Source organism: Solanum verrucosum, unplaced genomic scaffold, assembly GCF_900185275.1.
Source record: "Solanum verrucosum unplaced genomic scaffold, falcon-dt-bn FXZP01000252.1, whole genome shotgun sequence".
Taxonomy (NCBI): domain Eukaryota; kingdom Viridiplantae; phylum Streptophyta; class Magnoliopsida; order Solanales; family Solanaceae; genus Solanum; species Solanum verrucosum.
Genome location: NW_026019988.1, coordinates 2,302,525 through 2,329,275, shown reverse-complemented (window position 1 = coordinate 2,329,275; position 26,751 = coordinate 2,302,525). Strand labels below are relative to the sequence as shown.

Genomic DNA, 26,751 nt, shown 5'->3' with positions numbered 1-26,751 from the left:
GATCTAAGATCCGGTTACCATCAATTGAAAATTAGGCCCGAGGATGTGCTGAAGACATCATTTAGAACTCGCTATGGGCACTATGAGTTTTTGGTTATGTCGTTTGGTTTGACCAATGCGCCTGTAGCTTTCATGAGTTTGATGAATGGGGTGTTCGAACCATTCCTTGATTCATTTTTATAGTATTTATTGATGATATTTTGGTCAATTCGAAAAGTGAGGAAGAGCATGCCAACCATCTTCGTATTGTTGGGAAACAAAGGTTGTATGTTAAATTTTCTAAGTGTGAATTTTGGTTGACTTCGGTTTCATTTTTGGGACATGTAGTTTCAAAAGAATGAGTAATGGTAGATCCTCAAAAGATTGAGGCGGTTAAGAATTGGGTTCAGCTTAGCTCTGTGACGGAAGTTAGGTGTTTTGTGGGGCTCGCTAGCTACTATCGTCAATTTGTGAAGAATTTTGCTTCCATTGCCACTCACTTGATAAGTTTGACAAAAAAAGAGGTACCCTTTGAATGGACTGAAAAATGTGAGGCGAGCTTTCAAAAGCTCAAGACTCTCTTGACCACCGCACCTATCCTAGCATTACCGGTGAAAGGTAAATATTTTATTGTTTATTATGATGCTTCATATTCTGTTTTGGGTGTTGTGTTGATGCAGGATAAGAATGTTATAGCCTATGCGTCGCGCCAATTGAAGGTGCATGAGAGAAATTATCCAACGCATGATTTGGAGTTGGCAGATGTAGTATTTGCTCTTAAGATCTGGCGATATTACCTCTATGGTGTTAAATGTGAGGTATTTACTGATCATCGTAGTTTGCAGTATGTGTTCACTCAAAAGGAACTGAATTTATGATAGCCAAGGTGGATGGAGTTACTTAAAGTTTATGATGTCACCATTCAATACCATCCGGGTAAGGCTAATGTAGTGGCTGAAGCTTTGAGTCGGAAGGCGGTGAGTATGGGTAGTTTAGCTTGCCTAAGTGTAACTAAGCGACCTTTGGCTAAGGAAATTCAGACCTTAGAGTCCAAGTTCATTCAGTTGGGCATCTCATAAAGAGGTGGGGTGTTAGCTAGTATTAAAGTAAGGGCCACATTCATTGAGGAGATCAAGGCCAAACAATTTGAGGATAAGAATTTGGAGGAGCTTAGAAAGAAGACTGCTAATGGTAAGGCATAAGAGACCACTCTTGATGCAGATGGTGTGCTCAACTTTAAAGGGAGAATATGTGTTCCTAGAGTAGATGACTTGATTGAGAAATTTTTGGCATAGTCTCATGGTTCGCAATATTCTATCCATCCGAGTGTGACCAAGATGTACCGAGATTTGAAGCGAATTTATTGATGGACGGGCATGAAGAAGGACATAGCGGAGTTTGTGGCGAAGTGTCAAAATTGTCAAAAAGTGAAATATGAGCACCAAAGGCCTACATGTTTGCGTCAAAGAATGCCAATTCCGGAATGAAAGTGGGAAATAATAGCCATGGATTTTGTAGTTGGTCTTCCCAAGACTTTGAGAAAGTTTGATTCTATTTGGGTAGTGGTTGATAGATTGACCAAGTCAGCCCATTTTATTCCGGTAATAATAGATTATAATGCTGAACAATTGACTAATGTTTATGTGAAAGAGATAGTGAGGTTGCATGGGGTGACTGATGCTTATCGTGACCAACGACACTAACCTACGGTTTGAGTGTCTACTATTGTCGATAATATAGTAACCCAACTAAAGGTTGAGATCGTGTCCCAAAGGAGTGATTTTGAGAATTGATAGAAAAATAAAATTTAGCTCTAACTAGTCGTAGCTAAAGACATTAACGAATAAAAACATCGTCAATTAAAAGGGGTGACACAAAAGTGTCAAGTATCAAATTGGGGTTTTGTCACAAGTAGTATAAACAACTAAAATAACAAGAAAATCAAGTATATGGAGAAGTTCTTGGGGTGTGACCGCTATACAAGTTGAGATAAATCGTTGGGTACATGTTTTCGATAGGGAATTTGCAAGATAATAGTGACTAGGCTAAGCTTTAAATGGAAATAAGTTCCCTCTCGGGCAACTTACCCCGTTTCAAATGCGTTCCTCTCGGACACCCATTTGCCGCATGAAGACCAGCCTACGCCTTACCCCACTCACTCTCTTGAGCTGAGTGTTAGGATATGGGACTAGGGCTCACCCTCTCGGGCTGAACCTCATGTCAACCCACTCTTTAGGCCATCAGTCTAGTGGTCTTGGTTTCGCGACCTCTCTCTCGGGCAAGCCGAAAACACATGGGTGATTTTGTATTTGAAACTACAAACCCATTAAATTAAACCACACCCACTAGGTGAAATCACCATTAAAATGCATTTAACCTATCAGCAAGCAAGACACAATAACAATATCAACACATATTTGCTAAATCACACCCCAAGAATGGGGTTTTTAGCCACACATCAAGAAATAACAAAATAGACCTAAAATGATACTAAAATCAAATGGGTATAAGAAATTAAACATTGATTTAAGCAAAGGAAGAAGAATGGAGAAGACCCACTTCCAACTTGAGGAAGATGAAATCCTTCTTTCTTTAAGTCTCCAAAAAAACCCTCTCGAAACTTGAGAGAAAATATCACAAAAAAGTACTATTCTATTATGAAAATTAAAATAATAATTCCACTCCTAAAATTAATAAAGAGTTTAGTATTTATAGACTTCAGAAATTAGTGATGGCGGATCGCTCGGCGAGGTTAGTCGAAGTCGCCGAATGACTCGGTGAAACGCCGACTGCTCCTTTCATCGCCTTTTATATCCTCATCCTTCAGGGCTTAGCATACTGGAACAAAGGGTGGACTTTGTCCCTTTGGCGACTCACCAAGTGTGCTTGGCGGAGCTCAGGCTTCAGCTTCTTCGTTCTTTTCAGCCTTTTTGTTCCTTTTTGCCCCTAAGCGTCCATACTTCCGCTAAAACTTCAAATACCTGAAACTTAAGAGTTTTCATCAGATATTGAGATGAAATAAGCATTCGAGGACACTAATTCTATCAAAATAAAGCCCTAAATGAGTCCAATTTGTGGACTCATCAGTGCCCCTTTCTATCATCTCAGACTGTGGTACCCAATTCACATCCAAGTTTTGGAGGAAATTGCATGATGAATTGAGCACATAACTTACATTTAGTACATCCTTTCATCCACAGACAGACGGGCAGTCGGAGAGGACTATTCAAGTATTAGAAGACATATTGAGGGCATGTGTGCTTGATTTTGGAGGGCATTGGGATAAATTCATACCTTTGTGTGAGTTCTCCTATAATAATAGTTATCACTCCAGCATTGATATGGCACCATTTGAGGCACTCTATGGGAGGGGATATAGATCACCCATAGGATGGTTTGAGACTGAAGATGTGAAGCCTTTGGGGGTAGATTTAGTGAAGGATGCTCAAGATAAGGTGATGAGCATTCAAGCTAAGCTTTTAGCAGCCTATAGTAGACAAAAGAAGTATGCGGATCATAAGGTAAGAGACATGACATTTCAAACCAGTGAGAATGTTCTTCTTAAGGTATCACCCATGAAAGGGGTGATGATATTTGGCAAGAAAGGTAAGTTAAGTCAGCGATACATTGGTCCCTTTGAGGTTCTTCAATGTATAGGACCGGTAGCGTATAGATTGGCTTTACCTCCTAATCTATCTGGTGTTCATCCGGTATTTCATGTATCTATGTTGAAGAGGTATCATAGTGACGGGGATTAGATAATTAAGTGGGACTCAATTGTGTTAGACTAAGACCTCCAATATGAGGAGGAACCGATTGCAATTCTTGATTGTGATGTGCGCAAGTTGAGGACCAACGAGATTAAGACCGTGAAAGTTCAATCGAAGCATCGTCCAGTTGAGGAAGCTACTTGGGAAATCGAGAGGGACATGGGAGACAAGTATCCCCAATTGTTCGTCGATTCAGGTACTACTCCATTCCTTCCTTAGCATATTTTCCTAAGTTTGATCACTTGGGGACGAGTGATGGGTAAATTGATATCTATTGTAACAACTTGTTTCCGTCGTTATAGAAAAGCCAACGGGGGAAAATTTAGGGCCAGAAAACTTTTTCGTAGTATTTGGATTTTCCCAACCTTGTCCAGATTTAGACGATATTGGAGTCATCGAGGTGTAGAGAAATCTAGTAACAATCGGATGAATTAATAATGATTTTGATTACACGAGTAGTTAGCTAACTCGCTAAGAAATCCGTATGACTTTACAGAATTGAATTCGGGCAAGTAGAATTCCCGGAATCGATCTTAGCGTGAAGGGTATTTTTTGATCGTTGTTGGTTAGAGGTGTGTTGTGAAATAGGGGTCTTGTAATTCTTTAAATGCTTCACTGGTTCCGTGTAAGCCGCTTTAGCGGGATTAGTGTCACTCTGGTGGGGTCACTACAGCGGGATGAGGGCCGTTGTGGCGGGCTCGACGCGACTTAAGGTCATTAATAAACCTCTAAACGACCTTATTATGCACTTTTCGACCTTTAGAGCTAAGGAACGAACCCAGACGACTCATACTTATTTTTCACCATTCTTGAGGCTAAAGGTAAGCCTTTCACTCCCCGAATCCATTATTCGATCCGTAGAACGTAATAGAATGGGTGAATATTGATGGGGGAGGGTTTTGTTATAGATTCTATGGTTGAAACAACCCTAATTTGGATAATTGGGATCATGGGTTTGATCTAGGGTTCATAGAATTGTTAGTAATTCGGGTAATTAGTGATTGTTTATTGATTCCCGTATTATATTAATTGTTTGTAGACCAAGAACAAGCGGAACGAATCTGGAAAGGGAAGGATCAAGTTTCATAGGGTTTCAAGCTTGTTTCGAGGTAGGTGATGGTTGTGATTCTATGATTGTGTGATGTATGTTTGTTCTTGCTTCATTATGATACTTGTATATGTATGAATGTTGCAATGTTGATCACACTTGTTGTAAACGAGATAGATGAATGATGATTACCATGAAATCATGACTTAAATGTATGATCTTGATGATATACTTGTGATTGTGATTGTGGTGTGTTGAATGGATCGGTTGCCACGTTCCGGCATAACTAACTTGGATCGGTTGCCACGTTCCGATATAACAATGGGATCGGTTGCCACGTTCCGGCATAATTATGGAATCGAATACCACATTTTGGTATGCTAACTATTTGGGTTTGGATTCAATGAGAGGACCAATGATTTGATATAAAATGTGAAGTTATTCGTTGTTCGTAAATATTGATAATATTGTATATGTTGATATATATGCATGTGATTATAATGGTGTCTTGACTTGCTAATGTTGCACTTAGTGTGATAGCCGCGTGATCCTATCGGTACACTGTCGTTGTGTACTGATACTACACTTGCTCTTAATTTTGTTGAGTACATGAAATTTTCAAGCGGCTACAGATAGACCTTGCTTAGGAGATTAGTGATCGTCGTTCAAATTCAAGGGTGAGCCAAATTTTCTGGGCTGCCATGAGTTCTCCTTTCGTCTATGTCCACATTTTGGACTTAGACTATGTTCTATTAGTTATTAGTACATTATTTGGGGTTGTATCCCTTCTTGTTATGACTTGGTTCATTGTTAGAATCTCGTAACTCATGCTACTCTTTCGGGTGAAAATCATACCCAAGCTCTAAACATACCTCCTCATAAGGATCTCAGCTGAAACAATACTTAGAGAAGAGAGTACAACTCACTTTTAGCTCAAATGCACGATTCATATGAAGGCATTACTCTGAAACTGAACACTTAACTTACTCTTGGGCTTCTCTTAAGCCCCTCTGAATTCTCATGACTTTCTCAAGACTCTTGCTAAGAACAACTCATCGACAAAGAACTGACTCTGCTTTTCAACCACCTCTAGTATGATGGGTAGTCGAAAGATTCTGAGAACGCACGAGTTAGAATAGATCTCTATGACTTAGCTCTATTGCACGATTAAGAGTGTGAAAGAAGGGAGACTTTTCTTAAATGTCTGTAGTCTCTCATTTATAGAAGTGGGGCCCTCACAACCATAAACAAGATCTTACTAACACGGCTTCATAGACACCCTAGGACACTTGAACTCTGTGCTCTGATATCAAGTTTGTCACGCCCCGAGCCTACACCCTGGGCGAGACCGGCACCCGGAGACCATTTCTAGCCCCAAGCGAACCCTTGGCATGACTTTCTTAACTCAACGGAAACCTAACTTAACAGAATAACTCAATGCAAATGCAAGGTTACAAAACAACTTAACTTATAAAATATGGCCACAAAGGCAACTCGAATCTCAAAATAGGATATTTATATATATACATAGATGAGAGACTCAAAACTAACTGACTGACTGTCTATGAAGCCTCTATAACACTGAGATGGATGTTGGGACAGACCCCGCAACATCCTAACAAAACAAAACTTAAGAACATAAAATAACCGAGTCCTCCGGAAAGCAAGGAGGCTCACCACTGACTCTGGAGTGCTCAACTGGATCAACGGCGTGTTGGATGTTGATCCTGGGTACCTGCGTCTACATCATAATAAGATGCAGGCCAACTGGCATCAGTACATGGAATGTACGAGTATGCGAGTTGGAAAGCTAAACAACAACTTAAGCTTGAAAGGGATACAAAAGAGAACTTACCTTGGCTCTGTTTAACTCATGAATAACTGAACTCAATATAAAGCAATGAGACACATGCAATATATATAAAGCTTACAAAACTATTTAAAACATGACGTCAAAAATCATATTTATAATATCATGAAAATACCATGCTTGTGCAATGCATGAATGAAGTCCCATACCCCCATCCATACTAAGCAGAACTTCTCGAGGAACCAAGCTCTTTCTACTGTGGGAGTTCTCTAACAAACAACCACCACTATGAATCTAAGTGGTGACACAACGTCTTGTCCACGCTGCCAGAACTGTCCTATACTTTGCCGTCATATAGAACACTATTGCTTAGTGGATCTGCTAGCTTAACTTTCGTGATCATCTAAAAAGTATGACCCAAGAAATCCCATGTTTGGCTACATGGTTCTTATGGAGAGTTGAGTTAATATGAACTCGTGTCCCCAATTCGGTGCTCAAGACTACTCCCAAAAATATACTTTAGCTCATAAGTGTTTTTAACACATCTTTCTTTAGTTGAGATAATTACTCAAAACTTAGCCCAAAGGATCTTGAAAACTCTTTCTAAAAAGAACATCTCAAAACCATATATTTTTTTAATATGATCATTGATGACTCAGGATATTCATACTGCTTAAACATTGATGGTATATCTAGATACCATACTGTTTAAACATTGATGACATACTCGATTTGTCATACTAATCATATTTTAGAAACTCTTTTGCAAAACTCATCTTTTCTTTTTAATAGAGATAGTGCTCAAACTGCTCAAAACTCTTTTGGAAATCTCAGTTTTCCTCTCATCTTAAATGTGAAAACATTTATAAACTTCTTTGGGAAATACTTAGTTCCCTAATAACTTTTGAGAAATGAACTCAACTCTTGACTCTTGACTTAACTCGAAACTCTTGACTTAACTGAAAACTCTTGACTTAACTTGGAACTCTAGACTTAACTTGGAACTCTATACTTAACCCAACAACTTCAACAACACAACCAATCTTTTCTCGGAAATAAAACGAGTTTGGTGTGTGGGGGAAAGAACCAACCCAACACTATGAACTCACATACCTTAATAGGGATCACTCCCGACGAAATCCACGACGATCTCCACGAACCTTCTTCTTCTTCTCCTTCTCCTTCTTATCTTCTTCTCCTCTTCTCTCTCAAAACCCTAACTCTCACTTTTAAAAAGAAAACTGATCTAAAAATCAGCTTAGACCCTTTAAATAACCAAAAGAATTGGTTAGGGAAAAGACCAAAATACCCTTAAAATTTCCGAACGGACTGCCCTGTGCGGCTGTGCCAACAGCCCAACTTCCAAAGGGAATAACTCACTCATACGAACTCGAAATCGAGCAAACTCAGCGGCGTTGGAGAGATAATTCTAAGGGATTTCCATACATAACTTGAAATTTGCCTAAATCATTCTGAGCTAGGAGTTACGACTGCTCAAAGTTGACCAAAAACTCACCTTTTTTCCATACTTAGCCAAACTTTCCAGATTTTTGAATTCTTTCCAAAAATGACTATTTCCAATTCAACTCTTCTTGGAACTCAATGTGCTACATCTAGGGACCTTAACTTAACACTCAAGAAATTTTTATTCCTCGGTAAAATCTCACTCCACATGAAGGACGGCTTGAGTCTTAGTTCGAAAAATTCTCTGGGGTGTTACATAGACTATGTTCTATTAGTTATTAATACATTAGTTGGGGTTGTATCCCTTCTTGTTTAGACTCGGTTCATTGTTATATGTTTTGGTACATTGACTTTTAGGTTATAGGTTATTTCTTCCGCATTTGTTGTTTATTGTTTCTAGACTTTTGTTAGAGTTTATGGAAACTCTAGTTACTTCCCTAGTTTTTAACTTGCTTCTGTAACTTAAATGCCTAAGTTTTGGTTTAGTTGCTTGGTTTGAGTTGTAGTAGTGGTTCTCCCACTGGAGGGTTAGTGTGGGTGCCAATCACGACGGTCTGGGTCGTGACAGAATCTTAACTTTTGTTTATGACCATATAAACACCTTATCCTGATTTAAATTGGTTATATAAACATACTCTAAAGCATGAATTGCACTCGTCAATAATAAGGCAAAGTAACAAAATAACAAAATTATTTTTATGAATGGAAATTGTCATATGAATACTTTTTTAACAAGGGGTATTCAAGTTCATTGTCACATGAACATCCATTTTTTCAACTAAGTCAGGCCTGAAGAGATTAAAAAAAATGGATAAGGAAATTCTTTAAAGGTTACATCGTATTTTTAGAAGTTAAAATAAGTACTTTAAGATTATTATTTTTTCTAATTCAATGAGTTTGTCAACGAAAGAGTAATCATGCTTTAGATAGACGATAAGTATAAACGCGTCACTTTTTTAATGAGGATATATCACTTGCAAAGTTAGAAATGTACATTTGCCCTTTTACCAATTTTTAATATTCTTTATCATTTGATATTGAATATTCATATTGAAATCCAACTAATTTGAAATTGTGTAGCGGTAGGGCTCGTTCCGATAGGGCTCACCCTCTGCAGGAGATACTGAGGCAAATACATTATCAACAGGTGCTTAATCTATTCATGTTTTTAATCTCATTAGAGTTTATGTTCTACACATTGACTAGGTAAAAATTCCGAGGCAAATACAAATGAAGGAGAGAGGCGAAAAGAGAGATTTCCGAGCTTGCAGACAAAAAGCAAAATAGTGCAGCTAAATACCTTCATTAATTTAAATAAATAGACTCTAATTTCCAAAATGTGAAAACATATTAATAAGTAGGAGGAAAATAAGTAGCAAAAAGGTTAATGTGAAAACAGGTTAAAAGGAGGAAAATAAGAAAAGGAATTTATCCATATTTTCCTTGACAGTTGACACTACTAACTACTACTTGGGTTGTGTTTCACAAAATCGGGTAACTCATAATAGAAGGAAGAATTCTTGTTAAGAGGTTTTATTTTAATTCGTCAAGCAATAGGAGTCACTATTTTAAGTAAACTATCAACAAAAATATGTCCAAACTTGTTTGACATTGAGACGTTGTTGTTGATTGACAAAAGCGCCAACGTGACTGTGTCATGTCTATTCCCACACAGTTGATCAACCATATACGGAAAAGTTGAGAAATGTTTTTCCCCTGTACCGAATACACCCTTAATTCTTGCTTAAGTTGAATTGATCCTTAAACCTCTTTCAGCAGGTCACTAAAGTTATAACAGAAATGTTTATTGATTCTCTTATGTAAATGTGACATTGTTTACGAAAATTTTTGCGTATAAAAATAGCAAGGTTTTTTCAGAGATCAAAGTGTCATTCAACCTATAAATGATCATATATATGTCTATAGAATAGTATGAAAATAACATCTAAACATATTTTCAATGAAATTAAACTCAGGATTATAATAGAAGCCTCACACTAATCTTTCCAAAGGAAAACTACTTGATTTTTGAAGGGTATTTCTCCAGTTATGTTGTTGGAAGGAATGTGACCAGAAATTAGATTGTAACATTTCTTCTATATATTAGAAGAGAGAGTTTCAAGTTTTTCAACAAGTCAGTTTTTGGGTATTAAATAAAAGTTTGAGGGTATTAAAGTTTTTACAAAGTTTTATTAAATAAAGTTGCTTAGCAGAGTTATCTTTTATGCTTTATTAATTGGATTCCATCAAGAGCTCTAAAAAAAGCCTATCGTTTTATCATTTAATTACAAAGCATGCCCCCTATAATTCCATGAAAGCTGAAGATAGGATGGGTCCCATTAGTCTTTATAAAGTATTTTTAAATTTGTTTGGTGAATAGAAGCACACTATTTTTGTTTCATCACATTCAGAAAACAAAATAGTGCAGCTAAACACCTTTATTTCTGGTTTCTTTCAAGCATTCAAAACATAATCGCAAATAGATAGAGTAAAATAGGTCCAAAACACTCAAAGACTTCACGTAGTACTATACGACAACTTTTTGCTAAGGATGAATGAGTAATCATCACTCCATCACAATCCTCGTTGATACGCTATGAGTAGTTATGTTTAGCTGTATAGAGGTTTATTTTTTTATATATGATCTTTTAATCATCTCAAAGTGAGCAAAACTCCTCTTTCGTGAAATTTTAAGGATCAATAATAATCTAATTAGTGCAAATTAGCATTATAACACTAATTTTTAGTTGTAATAATGCATCTTCTAAGTTCTAATAAGTGCAAATTAGTACTTTACTTGTCCTCATTTGTGTGATGGTGTTTGACTAGGTAAAAAGATTAAAAATAAAATTAAAACTTTTGAACTTGCAAGGTAAAATAAGTCATAAATATTTTTACAAAGTGACTTTAATTACATCAGTCTTGCAAATAATTTACATGACATATACGTGCAACACACGTTACACAAAAACTAGAATAATCTCCAATATGTACTACTCTATTTTTACCGGGTTAAAATGGATTATAATAGCTTGACGATTCCGTTAGAGAAATTAGGTTCTAACCAAAGTGTGTAAAAAATATTGAATTATTAGGATCTGGTCTTCCATTCACCTGCAAAATTCACCAACGCCAACTAAGCATTCCATTTATAAATAGTTGAATATGAAGTAGAGGCAAACAGAAAGTATATTAGTGCAGCTAAACACTTGCATAATATTTCTTAATTTTATTCAAGCATTCAAATCATATTAAAGACTACTCAAATCTAAAATCACAAAAGGAAGGAAATGCAACACTCTGAAGTACAAACAGTACATGTCTCCAGGAAGTACTAACGACTTAAGAAACTAGGTAAACAAAAAGCATCATATTAACTTGCAGCTCAGAAAAGAACACCATCCAAACAGATGCCGATCACTTCTATGTTTCCAGAAATGCGTTGTTGATTTTGTTAAGCCTCTTCACTACATCTTTCATGGTTATTCTTGATTCTGGCATTTCCTTTGTGCAGTCTAAAGCCAATTCTATCATGGAGGCTATGCAGATTTCACTTTTACAAGTGATTTGTTCTTCCTCACAAAAAATATTGGCATCCACAACGTCCATCATACTCCCTGCAAATGATTGTATTATCCATTTCCTCAGGTCAAGATTTTCATTGCATACCTCTTCATCTGTTGGCCTTCTTTTGGTCAAGACTTCCATCAACATGATGCCGTAGCTATAAACATCACCACTAGAAGACACTATTCCTTCTGAGCCATATTCTTAGAAAAGGATTGAACAAAAGTTACTCAATTGAAATACAACAATAATTCTATTTTTACTTCTACAACTTGGAGAGACTTAATATAATTATGATAAGAGAAAATCAATGAGAGTAGATTTTTTATACCTGGTGCAATGTATCCAAGAGTGCCCAATGTCTCTGTATGTGCCACGGACTTGCTGACAGCTAAAATCTTAGAGATTCCAAAATCACCAACATGAGCCACCATAGCTTCATCCAAAAGAACGTTGGCTGGCTTTAAGTCGCAATGAACTATTGGAGTGACATGACCATGATGTAGATATTCAACTGCCATAGCTGCATCAAGCATTACAGTGACTCTTTGAAGGAGGTTCAAGTGGGACTCTTCTCTATACAACCAATTCTCAAGACTCCCATTGGGCATATATCGCAGAACAAAGGCTCTTATATAGTCACTAGAACGTGTAGTAATCACGGAAACAAGATTTCTATGTCTAACATTTCTCATCACTTCGCATTCAGTATCAAACCTCTTGCATACTTGATCATTTTCCAAATCGAGAGCCTTAATGGCCACTGCAGTTCCACCAAACAATGTGCCTTTGTACACAGAGCCAGAGCTTCCCTGACCAATTAAATTGGATTCATCAAAATTATTTGTTGCTTGTTGAATCTCATGATAAGAAACTAATTGATGAGTCCCAATCTCCGGTACCTTCTCCACATCTTTGGACTTCCCTTTCTTTTGTCGTTTCATTATCCAAATTGAAACGAACAAGAATATCAGAAAGGATGCAATAACCACTGGAGTAACAATTTTTAGCACAACCTCCTTAAGCTTTGATTGTTTTCCAGGATTAGTGATACACAAGCAGGAATCTCCAATATGTGCATTCCGCAAAGACCTTTGTTCCCAAGAAATGATTGCAAAGTGGAATTTGCAAACACGCCACCACTTGGTATTTCACCTTCTAAATCATTAAATGAAACATTAATGCTTTTAAGGTATGAGAGTTTTTCCAAAGACTTAGGAATAGTACCTGACAATGCATTTAAAGACAAATTCAAGTCTTTTAAGCTTATCAAGTTGGCAAAGGATAATGGAATTTTGCCAAAAAATGAATTGTTCGACAGGTCAAGATTCTGCAGGTTTTGGAGTTCCCCGAATGTTCTTGGTATCATTCCTGAAAAGTGGTTACTGGAAAGATATAGTTCTACAATGGCTTTCAGTCCTCCAATATCTGATGAAACTTCTCCCTCTACTGAATTTTGTGACACGTCTAGATAGAGAAGACCACTCATCTTCCAAAGGCTCAACGGAAATTTTGATGAAAATTTATTAGAATCCAAATAAAGATGTTGTAGCATGCTAAGATTTCCTAAGCACTCTGGAATTAATCCAGAGAGCTCATTACCATCCAGAAATAATTGAACCAAATCAGACAAATTGCATACCGCCTCTGGAATACGTCCCTGCAATTTATTGTTATCTAGAGACAGCCCTTGGAGTTGTTTAAGCTTACCAATCTCAGAAGGAATATTCCCTGTCAAGTTGTTTCCGCCAAGGCTTAAGGATGTAAGACCGGTCATGTTGCCTATACTTGTGGGGATGAGGCCATTGATGTGTGCATCTGCTAAATAATTTTTTTCAATAGTAGATGAGAGATTCCCAATAGAATTTGGCAGAACGCCACTCAACGGATTGTTACCCACTTCTAGGTATCTCAACATCCTACAGTTCGCCAAAGAATTGAAGAATTTCAACGCATGCTTTCTTGGTTCATTGGTAAGTTGATTAGTGTGTAGGAGCAGTATTTGCAGCTCACGAAGATTCCCCAAATTGTTAGGAATAGTTCCTTTGAGAGAGTTATCATTTAGCGCCAGTGTCTGAAGCTTGGAAGCATTTGTTATGAACAATGGAATTTCCCCTTCAAGCTGATTGTCTCCCAAGTAAAGTTCTTTAAGGTTCAGAAGATGAAGACCTGTAGTGGTTGAAATTCTCCCCGAGAGGTTATTCAAACTAAAATTGATCACTTCCAAAGAAGATATGTTGAAAATAGCCTCTGGAATTTGACCAATAAGATTGGAATTATTGGCAAAGCTTAATTCCCTCAAATTTGATAGCTTCCCTAATTCTTGAGGAATTTGCCCCTTCATCCAATTGTCGACACAATCAAGATATTGCAGAGTAGAAATATTTCCCAATGAAGTGGGAATAGTCCCTTCTATTGGATTTTCACCAATATAAAACCTTTCGAGTTTGGATAAACAACCAATATTTCTAGGTATGTCTCCAGTTATATTGTTGAAAGATATGGACAAAAGTTTGAGCTCTGTGAGTTGGCATATGTTGGAAGGAATGCAACCAAAAATTTGGTTGTTAGACATACTTAAATGCTTCAGATTTGACACAATATTCCCTTCATCTAGCAAGAGAGGACCAGAAAGGCCATTGAATGACAGAGATATGCCAAGTAGCGATGAGATATTAAACAGTGTTGGAGGAATGGAACCTGTTAATTGATTATCGAACAAGGACAAAAATGCAAGTTGGCTAAGATTACTGATCTCCATTGGAATGTTACCATTGATTCTATTCCCAGACAAATTGATGTTCATCAATTTTGTGGCATTTCCAACATAAGGAGGGATTATACCAGTGAGGCTATTGTTCCCGAGATTTAAGACTCTGAGTTGGGGTACATACCATGGGCCTCTCCACATTTCACCACTGAGTTCATTGAAAGCCAATGAAATTACTTGAACTCTCCGGTTTTGAAATAGACTTGTTGGTATACTTCCGTTGAGCTGATTGTTTTTAACATCAATAACTCGCAAGCGAGGCATGTGGCCAAGTCCATAAGGGATGCCACCGCGGAAGCTGTTGTTCTGGAGATTGAGAACACTGAGAAAGGACAAATTTGCCAAAGATGGGGAAATTGTGCCTTGAAGTTGCAAATCAGGAAGAGCCAAGGTCATAACCCTTTGGCTTTTTGGAGTGCAAATGACACCAAACCAAGTGCAAAAGGAAGTATTTTTGGTCCAATTATTGGCCAAAAAATGATTAGGACTTGTAATAAGATTTTGGAAAGCTAACAGAGCTTGTTGGTCAGTCTCATTAGAGGAAGCAAGTGATACAGAAAATTGAATTAGAAAGAGAAGAATCAATAAGAAGATGTGCTTCTCCATATTAATTTGTGTGTTGTATTTCCAGTGACCAAAGTTACTCCACTATATATATAGCACTAAAACAAATAAAATGTGAAAACAGATTAAAAGGAGGAAAATAAGTAGCAAAAAGAAAAAAGTCATTATTTGGGTTGTGTTTCACAAAACGAAATAAAAGTCATAATAGAAAGAATAATTGTTGCTAAATTTTCATTATATTGTTAATAGCAAGTCAATAGGAGTCAATCCTTCAAATCAACCTTACAAGACTGTGTTACACAACACACATTCACTAATTAGCACAAAATGGAAGAAATTTTAATCTTTTCTTTAGAAGAAAATCGAACGTGACACACACTATACTACACACGTCGTCAAGTGTGGTTTCACTTTTTTTTTTAAAAAATAAAAATAAATTTTAAATATATGTTATTATTATTATTTTTGTTTTCTTTGAATTCCAAAATATAATATATTCAATCAAATTCAAATGAAAAGGGCAACATTATTGTTATAATAATATGAACCTGAAAAAAAGATTGGAGGCTAAGATTTCCTATATTCACAACTTCAAGTAAGCAAGAAATAAATTATTGGGAAAAAGTCTGAAATATCTGAATTTTGACCGAAATTACTGTAATAATTTCAAACTTTGGACAGGATCTATTACCCCCTACACTATTTAATAGTGTATTTTAAGGATATATAAGTGCCTAGCTGGACAAGTTACTATTTATAATGATGCAATATTTATGATGTCCACATGGACACCTATATATCTTTAAAATACACTAGTATTAAATAGTGCGGGGTAATAGGTCTTGCCCAAAGTTTGGGATTGTTACAACAATTTCGGTCAAAGTTTGGATATATTTCGAACCTTTTTCCCTAGATTATATGATCCTGATATTTAGCTGACTGTTATTTTTAGGGAATAAAGTCTTAAATATATCCGAACTTTGATAGAAATTGTTGTTATAATCTCAAACTTTGGGCGGGACCTTTAACCCCCTCCACTATTAATAGTGTATTTTAAAGGTATATATTCACGCGACCATCATAAATATTGCATCATCATATATTATTAAAAGTGAAAAGCTCTAAAGATAAAAAGTTGGATACCATTTTACCCCTAAACTAAACTAAACATCTAATTAATTAAATAATATTATTTTAATTATTTTTTGAATTGTAAGTTATTTATTAGAAAGGGATTGTGGAAGAACAAGCGCTATTTAGGATTTCTAGAATTTTAATAATATTATTTTAATTATTTTTTGAATTGTAAGTTATTTATTAGAAAGGGAATGTGGAAGAACAAGAGCTATTTAGGTTTTCTAGAATTTTAATAATATTATTTTAATTATTTATTAGAAAGGGAATGTGGAAGAACAAGAGCTATTTAGGTTTTCTAGAATGTACATGAATCAAGGTTTCCCTACTTTTAATCTTAAATTAAAGAATATGAAGAGTTGTAGCTAAATCAATAGATACCACTACCAAATACAATTTTGTTATCTTGAATTCTTCCACTAGCATTTTTACGTTCTCTTATGGTAAAGTTCCTTCTTTTTCCATCTTCTATTGTTTGTTTGTAAGATTTTTATCATTTATAGATTTTTACAAATTAGAAAGGATCGTTTCAATTATATTCTTTATTTATGATTATTTCTCTTTCTGGAATTTCTTGTTACTATTTTGTGTAGAAATGTAAAATCACTACACATATTGCCTTGCAACGTATCAAACTATCATGTGCTATTTGGCTTGGAGTAATTTTGGTATTCTCAACTAATTACTAATTAGTATACTTATTAGGTTCGCAACTATAATGTTTTGAAAATACAAATGGACACAAGAGAGGAATTTATTTTTTTAATATTATTTAATTTTACTTTTGCTTAAACTAATCAATAGTTGAGGTGTCTATATTCATGAATTCAAATGAAGAGAAAAGAGAGAAAAATAGAAAAATTTAGGATGAAGCTCTAGGTACAAACAACTACATACTCTCTTTCAATGCTATGAAATTATTCGGTGAATTAAAATAAACATTTTTTACTTGATGCATACTAATTGAACTTTTTTTTAAAAGATTTGTCTAATACTCCGAACTATTTTATTTTATTCATCTAAATGATTATTTTACTTTTAAAATTAATAATGATATTCTTTGCATTTAATTTTTGAAGCTGGTATGAATTTTTTTTAATAAACCAACTAAACTAATTTATGATCTGAGAATAACAATAAAGTAAATAGCAAGTTTGGCATCTTCACTTTATTTGGAAACACCTAAAAGAATTTGGAGCAAGATGAATTCATAAAGTTAGAAATATGAAGTATGACTTCTACATTGTCTTACAATGACTAAGTTTGATTACCTTATATTTACATGAACCAAATTCATTTGATTCGACATTTTCGTGGTTTTTTTAAATAAATTATATATGCAAGGTTTGGTTCATTGCTTTAAAGTTATGCATAGGATCGATCTAATATCATAATGTTATAATTTCACCCTTTTTTTTTAAGGAAGCAAATAGTAAGATGCATTGATTGAGGTTAAGTTGGTATTATATTTTAAAATATAATATTTATTTAACTTTATAAGAGTTTTAAATTATTGACATATGGAACACACGCGCGTTACGTTGCGCGTGTCCAGAGACTAGTTATAAATAACAACTTGTCTACGTGGGCACATAAATACATTTAAAATACACTATTAAATAGTGCAGATGGTAATAGATCCTCCCCAAAGTTTGGGATTGTTACAACAATTTCGGTCAAAACTCAAATATATTTTGAACCCTTTTCCTTTTCTTTTTTTTAACTTCCTCATATTTTCTTTTTGGTAAAATACATAGATAGATACTCAGATTTTGCCTCAAGTATCCGCTTGATACTAAAATTATCTATCCAGTGATCATCTAGATACATTAACTTAATTATAATGTCTCTTAAACACAAGTATCTGATGTAGAAAATTATGTATCTGAAAGTCAATTTTGAGTACATGAAATCTTATTTTTACCTGTATTTTTTTTTATCTAGAAAGGACCTTAATTTTACTATTATTTATTACGTATTGTTTCATAATGTATCGTATTGTAAACCTTAACTTTTGCTTATGACCATCTAAACATCTTATCATGATTTAAATTGGTTCTATAAACACACTCTAATACATGAATTGCACTCGTCAATAATAAGGCAAAGTAACAAAATAACAAAATTATTTTTATGAATGGAAATTGTCATATGAATACATTTTTAACAAGGGGTATTCAAGTTCATTGTCACATGAACATCCATTTTTTCAACTAAGTCGTGCCTGAAGATATTAAAAAAAATGGATGAGGTAATTTTTTAAAGTTTACATCATATTTTTAGAAGTTAAAATAAGTACTTTATGATTATTTTTTTCTAATTCAATGAGTTTGTTAACGAAAAAGTAATCATGCTTTAGATAGATGACAAGTATAAATGCGTTACTTTTTTAATGAGGATATATCACCTGCAAAGTTAGAAATGTACATCTGCCTTTGTTGAAAGAAATTTTGAGTAATGTGAGTTGGCAGATGTTGGAAGGGATGTGACCAGAAGATAGATTGTAAGGAGTGGCAAACGAACGAATCGATCGAAAACGAGTTAAACAAAAATGGATAAAGTAATCGACTCGACTTATATTTTAAATGGATAAAATCGAGTTACAGATAATATGGGAAAACCCTGACAGCTTGGCCCAAAACGGACAATACCACACCATGTTAAGACTATCTTTGAGGTGATTTAATGAAACCCAACAATTAATCGGCCATTCATAGGGACTATGTGTATGTGTGTGTGTGAAATTACAAACAATATATGACTCCAAGTAGTACTATACGAAGACTTTACTAAAGAAACAAAAAGCATCATATTAACTTCTATGTTTCCAGAAATGTGTTGTTTATTTTGTTAAGCCTCTTCACTACATCCTTCATAGTTATTCTTGATTGTGGCGTTTCCTTTGTGCAATCTAAAGCCAATTCTATCATGGAGGCTATGCAGATTTCACTTTTACAAGTGATTTGTACTTCCTCACAAAAAAGATTGGCATCCACAATGTCCATCATACTCCCTGAAAATGATTGTATTATCCATTTCCTCAGGTCAAGATTTTCATTGCATAGCTTTTCATCTGTTGGCCTTCTTTTGGTCAAAACCTCCATCAACATGATGCCATAGCTATAAACATCACCACTAGCAGACACTATTCCCTCCGAGCCATATTCTTAGAAAAGGATTGAACAAAAGTTACTCAATTGAAATACAACAATAATTCTGCATAAATGAAAACTTGTTTATTTTTACTTGTAGAATTTGGAGAGGCTTAATTATGATATAAGAGAAAATCAAAGAGAGTAGATTTTTTTATACCTGGTGCAATGTATCCAAGAGTGCCCAATGTCTCGGTATAAGCCATGAACTTGCTTATGGCTAAAATTTTAGAGATTCCAAAATCACCAACATGAGCCACCATATCTTCATCCAAAAGAACGTTGGCTGGCTTTAGGTCGCAATGAACTATTGGAGTGACATGACCATGATGTAGATATTCAACTGCCATAGCTGCATCAAGCATTACAGTGACCGTTTGATGAAGGTTCAAGTGGCGATCTTCTTTGTACAGCCAATTTTCTAGACTTCCATTGGGCATAAATAGCAGAACAAAGGCTCTTATATAGTCACTAGAACATGTAGTAATCACTGGAACAAGATTTATGTGTCTAACATTTCTCATCACTTCACATTCGGTATCAAACCTCTTGCATACTTTCTCATTTTTCAAATCCAGAACCTTAATGGCCACTGCAGTTCCACCAAACAATGTGCCTTTGTACACAGAGCCAGAGCTTCCCTGACCAATTAAATTGGATTCATCAAAATTATTTGTTGCTCGTTGAATCTCATGATAAGAAACTAATTGATGAGTCCCCATCTCCGGTATCTTCTCCACCTCTTTGGACTTCCCTTTCTTCTGTCGTTTCATTATCCAAATTGAAACGAACAAGAATATCAGAAAGGATGCAATAACCACTGGAGTAACAATTTTTAGCAGAACCTCCTTAAGCTTTGATTGTTTTCCAGGATTAGTGATAGCACAAGCAGGAATCTCTAATATGTGCACTCCACATAGACCTTTGTTCCCAACAAATGATTGCAGAGTGGAATTTGCAAACACACCACCACTTGGTATTTCACCTTCTAAATCATTAAATGAAACATTAATGCTTTTAAGGTATGAGAGTTTTTCCAAAGACTTAGGAATAGTACCTGACAATGCATTTAAAGACAAATTCAAGAATTCCAAGTTTATCAAGTTGGCAAAGGATAATGGAATCCGGCCAAAAAATGAATTTTTCGATAGGTCGAGATACTGCAGATTTTGGAGTTCCCCAAATCTGGTTGATATCATGCCTGAAAAGTGGTTACTGGAAAGATATAGTTCTACAATGGCTTTCAGTCCTCCAATATCTGATGGAAGTTCTCCCTCTATTGAATTCTGTGACACGTTTAGATAGAGAAGACCACTCATTTTCCAAAGGCTCAATGGAAATTTTGATGAAAATTTATTAGAAGCCAAATAAAGCTGTTGAAGCATGGTAAGATTTCCTAAGCATTCTGGAATTAATCCAGAGAGCTCATTACCATACAGATATAATTGAACCAAATCAGACAAATTGCATACCACTTCTGGAATATGTCCTTGCAATTTATTGTTAGATAGATAGAGTCCTTGGAGTTGTTTAAGCTTACCAATCTCAGAAGGAATAGTCCCTGTCAAGTTGTTTCCGCCAAGGCTTAAGGATGTAAGACCGGTCATGTTGCCTATACTTGTGGGGATGAGGCCATTGATGTGTGTCTCCTATTTCAAAGTTTTGAATAGTAGATGAAAGATTCCCAATAGAATTAGGCAGAACGCCATTCAATGGATTGAAACCCACTTGTAGATATTTCAACATCCTACAGTCCGCTAAAGAATTGAAGAATAACAACTCATGCTCTCTTGGTTCATTGGTAAGTTGATTAGTATGTAGAAGAAGTATTTGCAGCTCACGAAGGTTCCCCAAATTGTTAGGAATAGTTCCTGTGAGAGTTATTTTCTAGTGATATTATCTGAAGCTTGGAAGCATTTGTTATGAACAATGGAATTTCCCCTTCAAGCTTATTACCTCCCAACTGAAGTACTTCAAGGTTCGGAAGATGAAGACCTGTAGTGGTTGGAATTCTACCCGACAGGTTATTGAAACTGAAATTGATTAATTCCAAAGAAGATATGTTGAAAATAGCCTCTGGAATTTGACCAATAAGATTATAATTCATCCCAAAGCTTAATTCCCTCAAATTCGATAACCTTCCTAATTCCGGAGGAATTTGCCCCACTATGTGATTATTTCCACAATGAAGATATTGCAGAGTGGAAATATTTCCCAATGAAGTGGGAATAGTCCCTTTTATTGGATTATCACCAATATAAAACTTCTCGAGTTTGGATAAACAACCAATATTTCTTGGTATGTCTCCAGTTATGTTGTTGATAGATATGGACAAAAAATTTGAGCTCTGTGAGTTGGCATATGTTGGTAGGAATGCAACCAGAAATTTGGTTGTGATATATACTTAAAAATTTGAGATTTGAGACACTATTTCCTTTATCAAGCAAGAGAGGACCGGAAAGGCTATTGGTTCCAAGAGATAGGGCAACAAGTGATGAAATATTAAACAATGTTGCGGGAATGAAACCTGTTAATTGATTATTGAACAAGTACAAAAATGCAAGCTGGCTCAGATTACCAATTTCCTTTGGAATGTTGCCGCCAACTTTATTCCCATACAAACTGAAGTTCAGCAACTTCGTGGCATTTCCAACAGAAGGAGGGATTATACCGGTGAGGCTATTATTCCTGAGATTTAAGACTCTGAGTTGGGGTACATACCATGGCCCTCTCCACATCTCACCACTGAATTCATTCAAAGCCAATGAAATTACTTGAACTCTCTGGTGTTGAAATAGACTTGTTGGTATACTTCCGTTGAGCTGATTGTTTTTAACGTCAATCACTCGCAAGCAAGGCATTTGGCCAAGTTCATAAGGGATGCCACCGCGGAAGCTGTTGTTCTGGAGATTGAGAACACTGAGGAAGGACAAATTGGCCAAAGAGGGGGAAATTGTGCCTTGAATTTGCAAATTAGGAAGAGTCAAGGCTACAACCCTTTGCCTTTTTGGACTGCAAGTGACACCAAACCAAGTGCAAAAAGAAGTATTTTTGGTCCAATTTTTGGCCAAAAAATGAGTGGGAGTTGTAACAAGATTTTGGAAAGCTAGTAGAGCTTGTTGATCAGTCTCATTTGAGGAACTAAATGATATAGAAAATTGAATTAGAAAGAGAAGAATCAATAATGAGAAAATGTTCTTCTTCATGTTGTTACTGTATATGCACTTGGAAACAGACTGCTTCAACGCTTGGTTTGTTTTTCAAATGTATTACATTATTCCATTATTATATATAGGGACGGCAATGATATGCGGGGCCGAATGAGTTTAAGGCTATGTGGGGTGGGACGGGTTTAAGGTTGTTCGGAGCGGGTTGAATGGGTTTTTTTTTAAATTAATGTGGGGCGGGGCGGGTTGCGGGTATATGTGATTTCATGTGAGTTCAAACTTAATTTTAACTTCTTACATGTTATAAGAGTGATAAAACATTATTTATTAAAATAATTTTTTTAAAACTATTAAAATATTTTAAATAATAAATAAAAATGATTCAATAGAAAATAATATAATTTTTTACATGTTTCCAATTATACAAAATAATATAATTTATATAGCAACACTTATGTTGACAGAGCAATTGGTATTTGCCCAAGTCTTCGATATCACTATTTCCATAGTCTTCACTGCCCCCACAGGTACTATCACATTAATCATACTCCCTCTTTCTCTAATTATTTGTCCACATTTTTTTTAGTTTTCCCTAATTATTGGTCCATTTTGACAAATCAAGAAATGACAAAAAAAATAAAATTATCCATTATACCCTCAATTAATTACTTTGAAAATGGTAGAACTATTTTTTAATTCATCCACTTCATAATTAATAGGGGTAAAGTGGTAAACTCACTATATCAATTATTGTTTTCTTAATAGGTGTGTCAATTAAAAAATGGACAAGTAATTAGAGACAGGGAGTAATACAAAACATTAATTTTTTTGGTATGATGAAATGGTCCTTAAGTTGAAAAATATTTGATAAAATATTAAAATGTAGAAGGAATTCTGTTTGATCTCTTTTTCATATATTTATAAGGGAACCCTATTTAATTATAATCTATGGTTTGTTCATTATTATTATTATGGTAACTCTTCCACTAGAAATTTGCTTGTGTTATTAAAATCCGGGGAATACAAAATAATATTCTTCTAAAAAATTGGTGTTTTGTACTTCTATTTTTATTTTATTTTTTATTTTTTCCAGATTTCACTGTATAGTTAATAACACTTGTGAACATATATATTCTAAGAAGATTTTTATATGTAATATATAACTGAGAGATATAGTAATCACAACATTCGTTTAAGAGTGAATAGGTTAATAAACCACTCAAGTATTTTCGCTTTGCAAGTTTAATACATAAACTACAAAACCCAGGAACTCATATTAAAACTTCATGGAGGAGGAATATGACATTTAATGTGAACATCCGATAATTTAGGTATGAAACTCGCCAAATAATAGAGTAATAGTTTAAGCTTGGTTTGTTTTTCAAATGTATTACTTAATTCCATTATTGTATATAGGGATCACAACCCTTTAAAGATAAAAAAGTATCTACTTTTAATATAATACAATTAATTAAATAAATAAGACAAAGATTTTAATTTGGAGTATTATAGTAATTCAACATTTAAATTTGGAAGTTCACGCTTTTAAGGTAGTATAGATATAAATTAAAAAACTTGCATTAATTTATATGGCCAGAACCAAGTGAATGGGAGGTCAGGCAGTGAACAAACACGGGTCATGTTTGAAGCAAGTAAAAAGATACCGTTCAGGCGGATGTACTTAATAATAAGGGTAAAATCGGTATGAAATGATAAATTATCTTTTGTTTTTTAAAAATAATTTGATAAGTAAAAGTAACCATCTATTTTTGATGTTATGAACAAGTATAATTGAATGGAGGAAGAATTAATTAGCTCTTACAGTCTTACCTAATCCAACTAATGTCAACAACCATCTTTATTGCAATAATAAATTTCCTTTGAAATTTACTACACAACAGTTATTTTAATGTCATTTCCTTTGAAATTTCTTTTGTAGCAATTTCTCTGTAGTTTCCACCGTCAATTCTAAATAATATACTTATTGAAATTTCAAACAAATTAATTTTTTTTACTTATTGAAATTTCGGGTGATTGTCTTTCTACTTAAAACTTTTAGCTTATTGATGAGGATTCAATTCTCCACATTGTAATCTCCGCCAGCCCATCTAGCTTATGTGGATTCACGTGAACACATACCACATTATCTAGATCTGCCCCTGACCACATCACAACTTGCATTGAACATCTATTACCATTGCAATATTTGAGAGCAGGATATTCGAAATAATTTTGTCACAATTCCGAACAAGTAAACAAAATTTATAGACAATAATGTAAAATTCAATTGCACCAACGTAACCAACCTATAAAGAGATGATATATTACTACTTTCGTACTACAACTAGGACATTTGATCCCACCCAACTGGTTATCATGTAATATGAATCTTTATCTCCTATATATCGTGCTTGATTTACTGGTAAGTCTAATGGATTCTAGGAAATTGTATATATTTATCGAGACAATTCCTTTCGTATGATTTTAGTTAGGTCTACGCACCTTTTAATTAACTCCATCAATCATCATGATTGTATGCTAATCATAATTATTAAATGGCTCAAGTCATTGACAGCCCCTTAAAGTTGCCCACATAATTCACTTAGACACTTCAACTGAGACCTTTACCTAGTCGACACTTTAATATTGACGAATATTTATCTATTGAACATCAAATGACAATTAGCTTTAAAAATATTGTGCCGTGTAATTCACACACATTATCTTGACAAAATCACGAATAGAATTATGACACATGGCACATGGGCCCAAAATTTTAATTTTGAAAAATAAAAAATCATTTTCACCCTTTAATAAGCTAGAAAATTAAATTAATAAAAATAATAAAAAAGAAATCTCCCCACCCCCCCCCCCCACCCCACCTCATCTAACCTATTGCCCTTTCTTCTTCATTTTCTTCCATGTGATTCCGCCATCACCATCCAACCATCGATTCCTCTGACGATCAAGAAAAAAGAAAATATGTCCCCCACCCCATCCCGAATACACCCACCTAAACCTTTCATCTTTCCTTTTCTTCTCCTGTTAATTGTTATATTCTATTCCTCCAGTGATAATTGAGATTTTTGTAAAAATAATTTACGTTGATAAATTATTTCGAAATCGACAATGAAGAGAAATCAAAAGTATATAAAAAAAACTTATATCATTTTCAATAAGTTTAAGGAATGGTGATGGTTGCTCAATCGAAGTTATGAAAATAGAGATACATAAATGTCGATAGACTTTTTGACTTCAGTGGTCAATTTTTTTCTTTCTTCTTGCAAGTTCGACTATTTGTCTATAACAAAAAACGAAGAAAAAAAAAAGAACAGCAAAAACAAAATGCAGAGAAATTTTAAGTCTTTAAAATTGGGGGTTGAAGAAGAAGAGGACTGGTACATGGGTGTGGGGGTGGGGTTATTTTAATCAAAAGATTAATGTAATTAAATTAAATTTTCATTTATTTAGTCAATGCATGCCAAGTGTCAAGAAAGTAGGTACAAATTTATTTTCAAAAAATAAAAAAAATGCATTCACGCGCTCAATAGCTGCTGAGATACACTTAGTTTGACACATCAGTGTTTTGTGTTTAAACAGGTACATGTTAGACCATATTATAAGGTTACCAATTCTTCTGTGGAAGTGTTGGTTGATAACTCTAAAAAGAATTTGACCATTACGACCAAGGTATTGGAAAAGAGCCATGAGCCAGAAGTTGTAGTTTCAAGACTTAGTCCAACTACAACTCATGATATTGACTTGGGCGGTGACAAGTTTGACGGAGATGATGAGGAGGATATGCTAGACATATTATTTGATAAGGTAGCCAAGCATGGGGAGATGTCAACTAAGCAATGAAGATATGGAAGCAACATAAGCAAAAAGAAGACACATGAAAGGCAACATAGTTGGGATGGTAAGGTGACTAAGGAATTTATTCCAAGGCACCTATCGATGTGACTGGCAAAACAAAATCATATGACAGTTTCAACAACAACAAGAAGATCCAATAAATCCAGTAATTCGTAGAGGCATGCTACCTTATTAGGATTAGTAAGATAAGGCATAGGCCCCTTGCTTAAAGATAATTTTTTATTGTTAATAAAACTAGCCTTAGACACACCTTGCATTTCACTTTCTCACATTCAATTTTCATCCCAACCAGCTGATTTGTTCACTAAATCATTGCCTCTGCATCACACCTTATTGGGCAAGTTGGGTGTATTCTCATCCCCTCCAACTTGATGAAGGGTGTTGGTGTGAATATTGATCTGCTCACTAAGAAGACAAGAAGTGCAAAGAGTACTGGGCCTCCACACACAG

The 26,751-nt window shown here is 34.9% G+C and overlaps 2 protein-coding genes across 2 annotated transcripts in view; both read right to left on the bottom strand.

The window, feature by feature from the left end:
- Positions 1-26,751, bottom strand: part of LOC125818850 (receptor kinase-like protein Xa21) — a 180,000-nt gene that overhangs the window by 24,525 nt on the left and 128,724 nt on the right. The gene's annotated exons all lie outside the window — the stretch shown is intronic.
- Positions 1-26,751, bottom strand: part of LOC125818793 (receptor kinase-like protein Xa21) — a 136,220-nt gene that overhangs the window by 12,470 nt on the left and 96,999 nt on the right. The window contains exon 2 of the mRNA XM_049498304.1: positions 19,205-19,272. Within this exon, the coding sequence (XP_049354261.1) occupies positions 19,205-19,272 (68 nt within the window). The remainder of the gene's footprint in view (positions 1-19,204; positions 19,273-26,751) is intronic.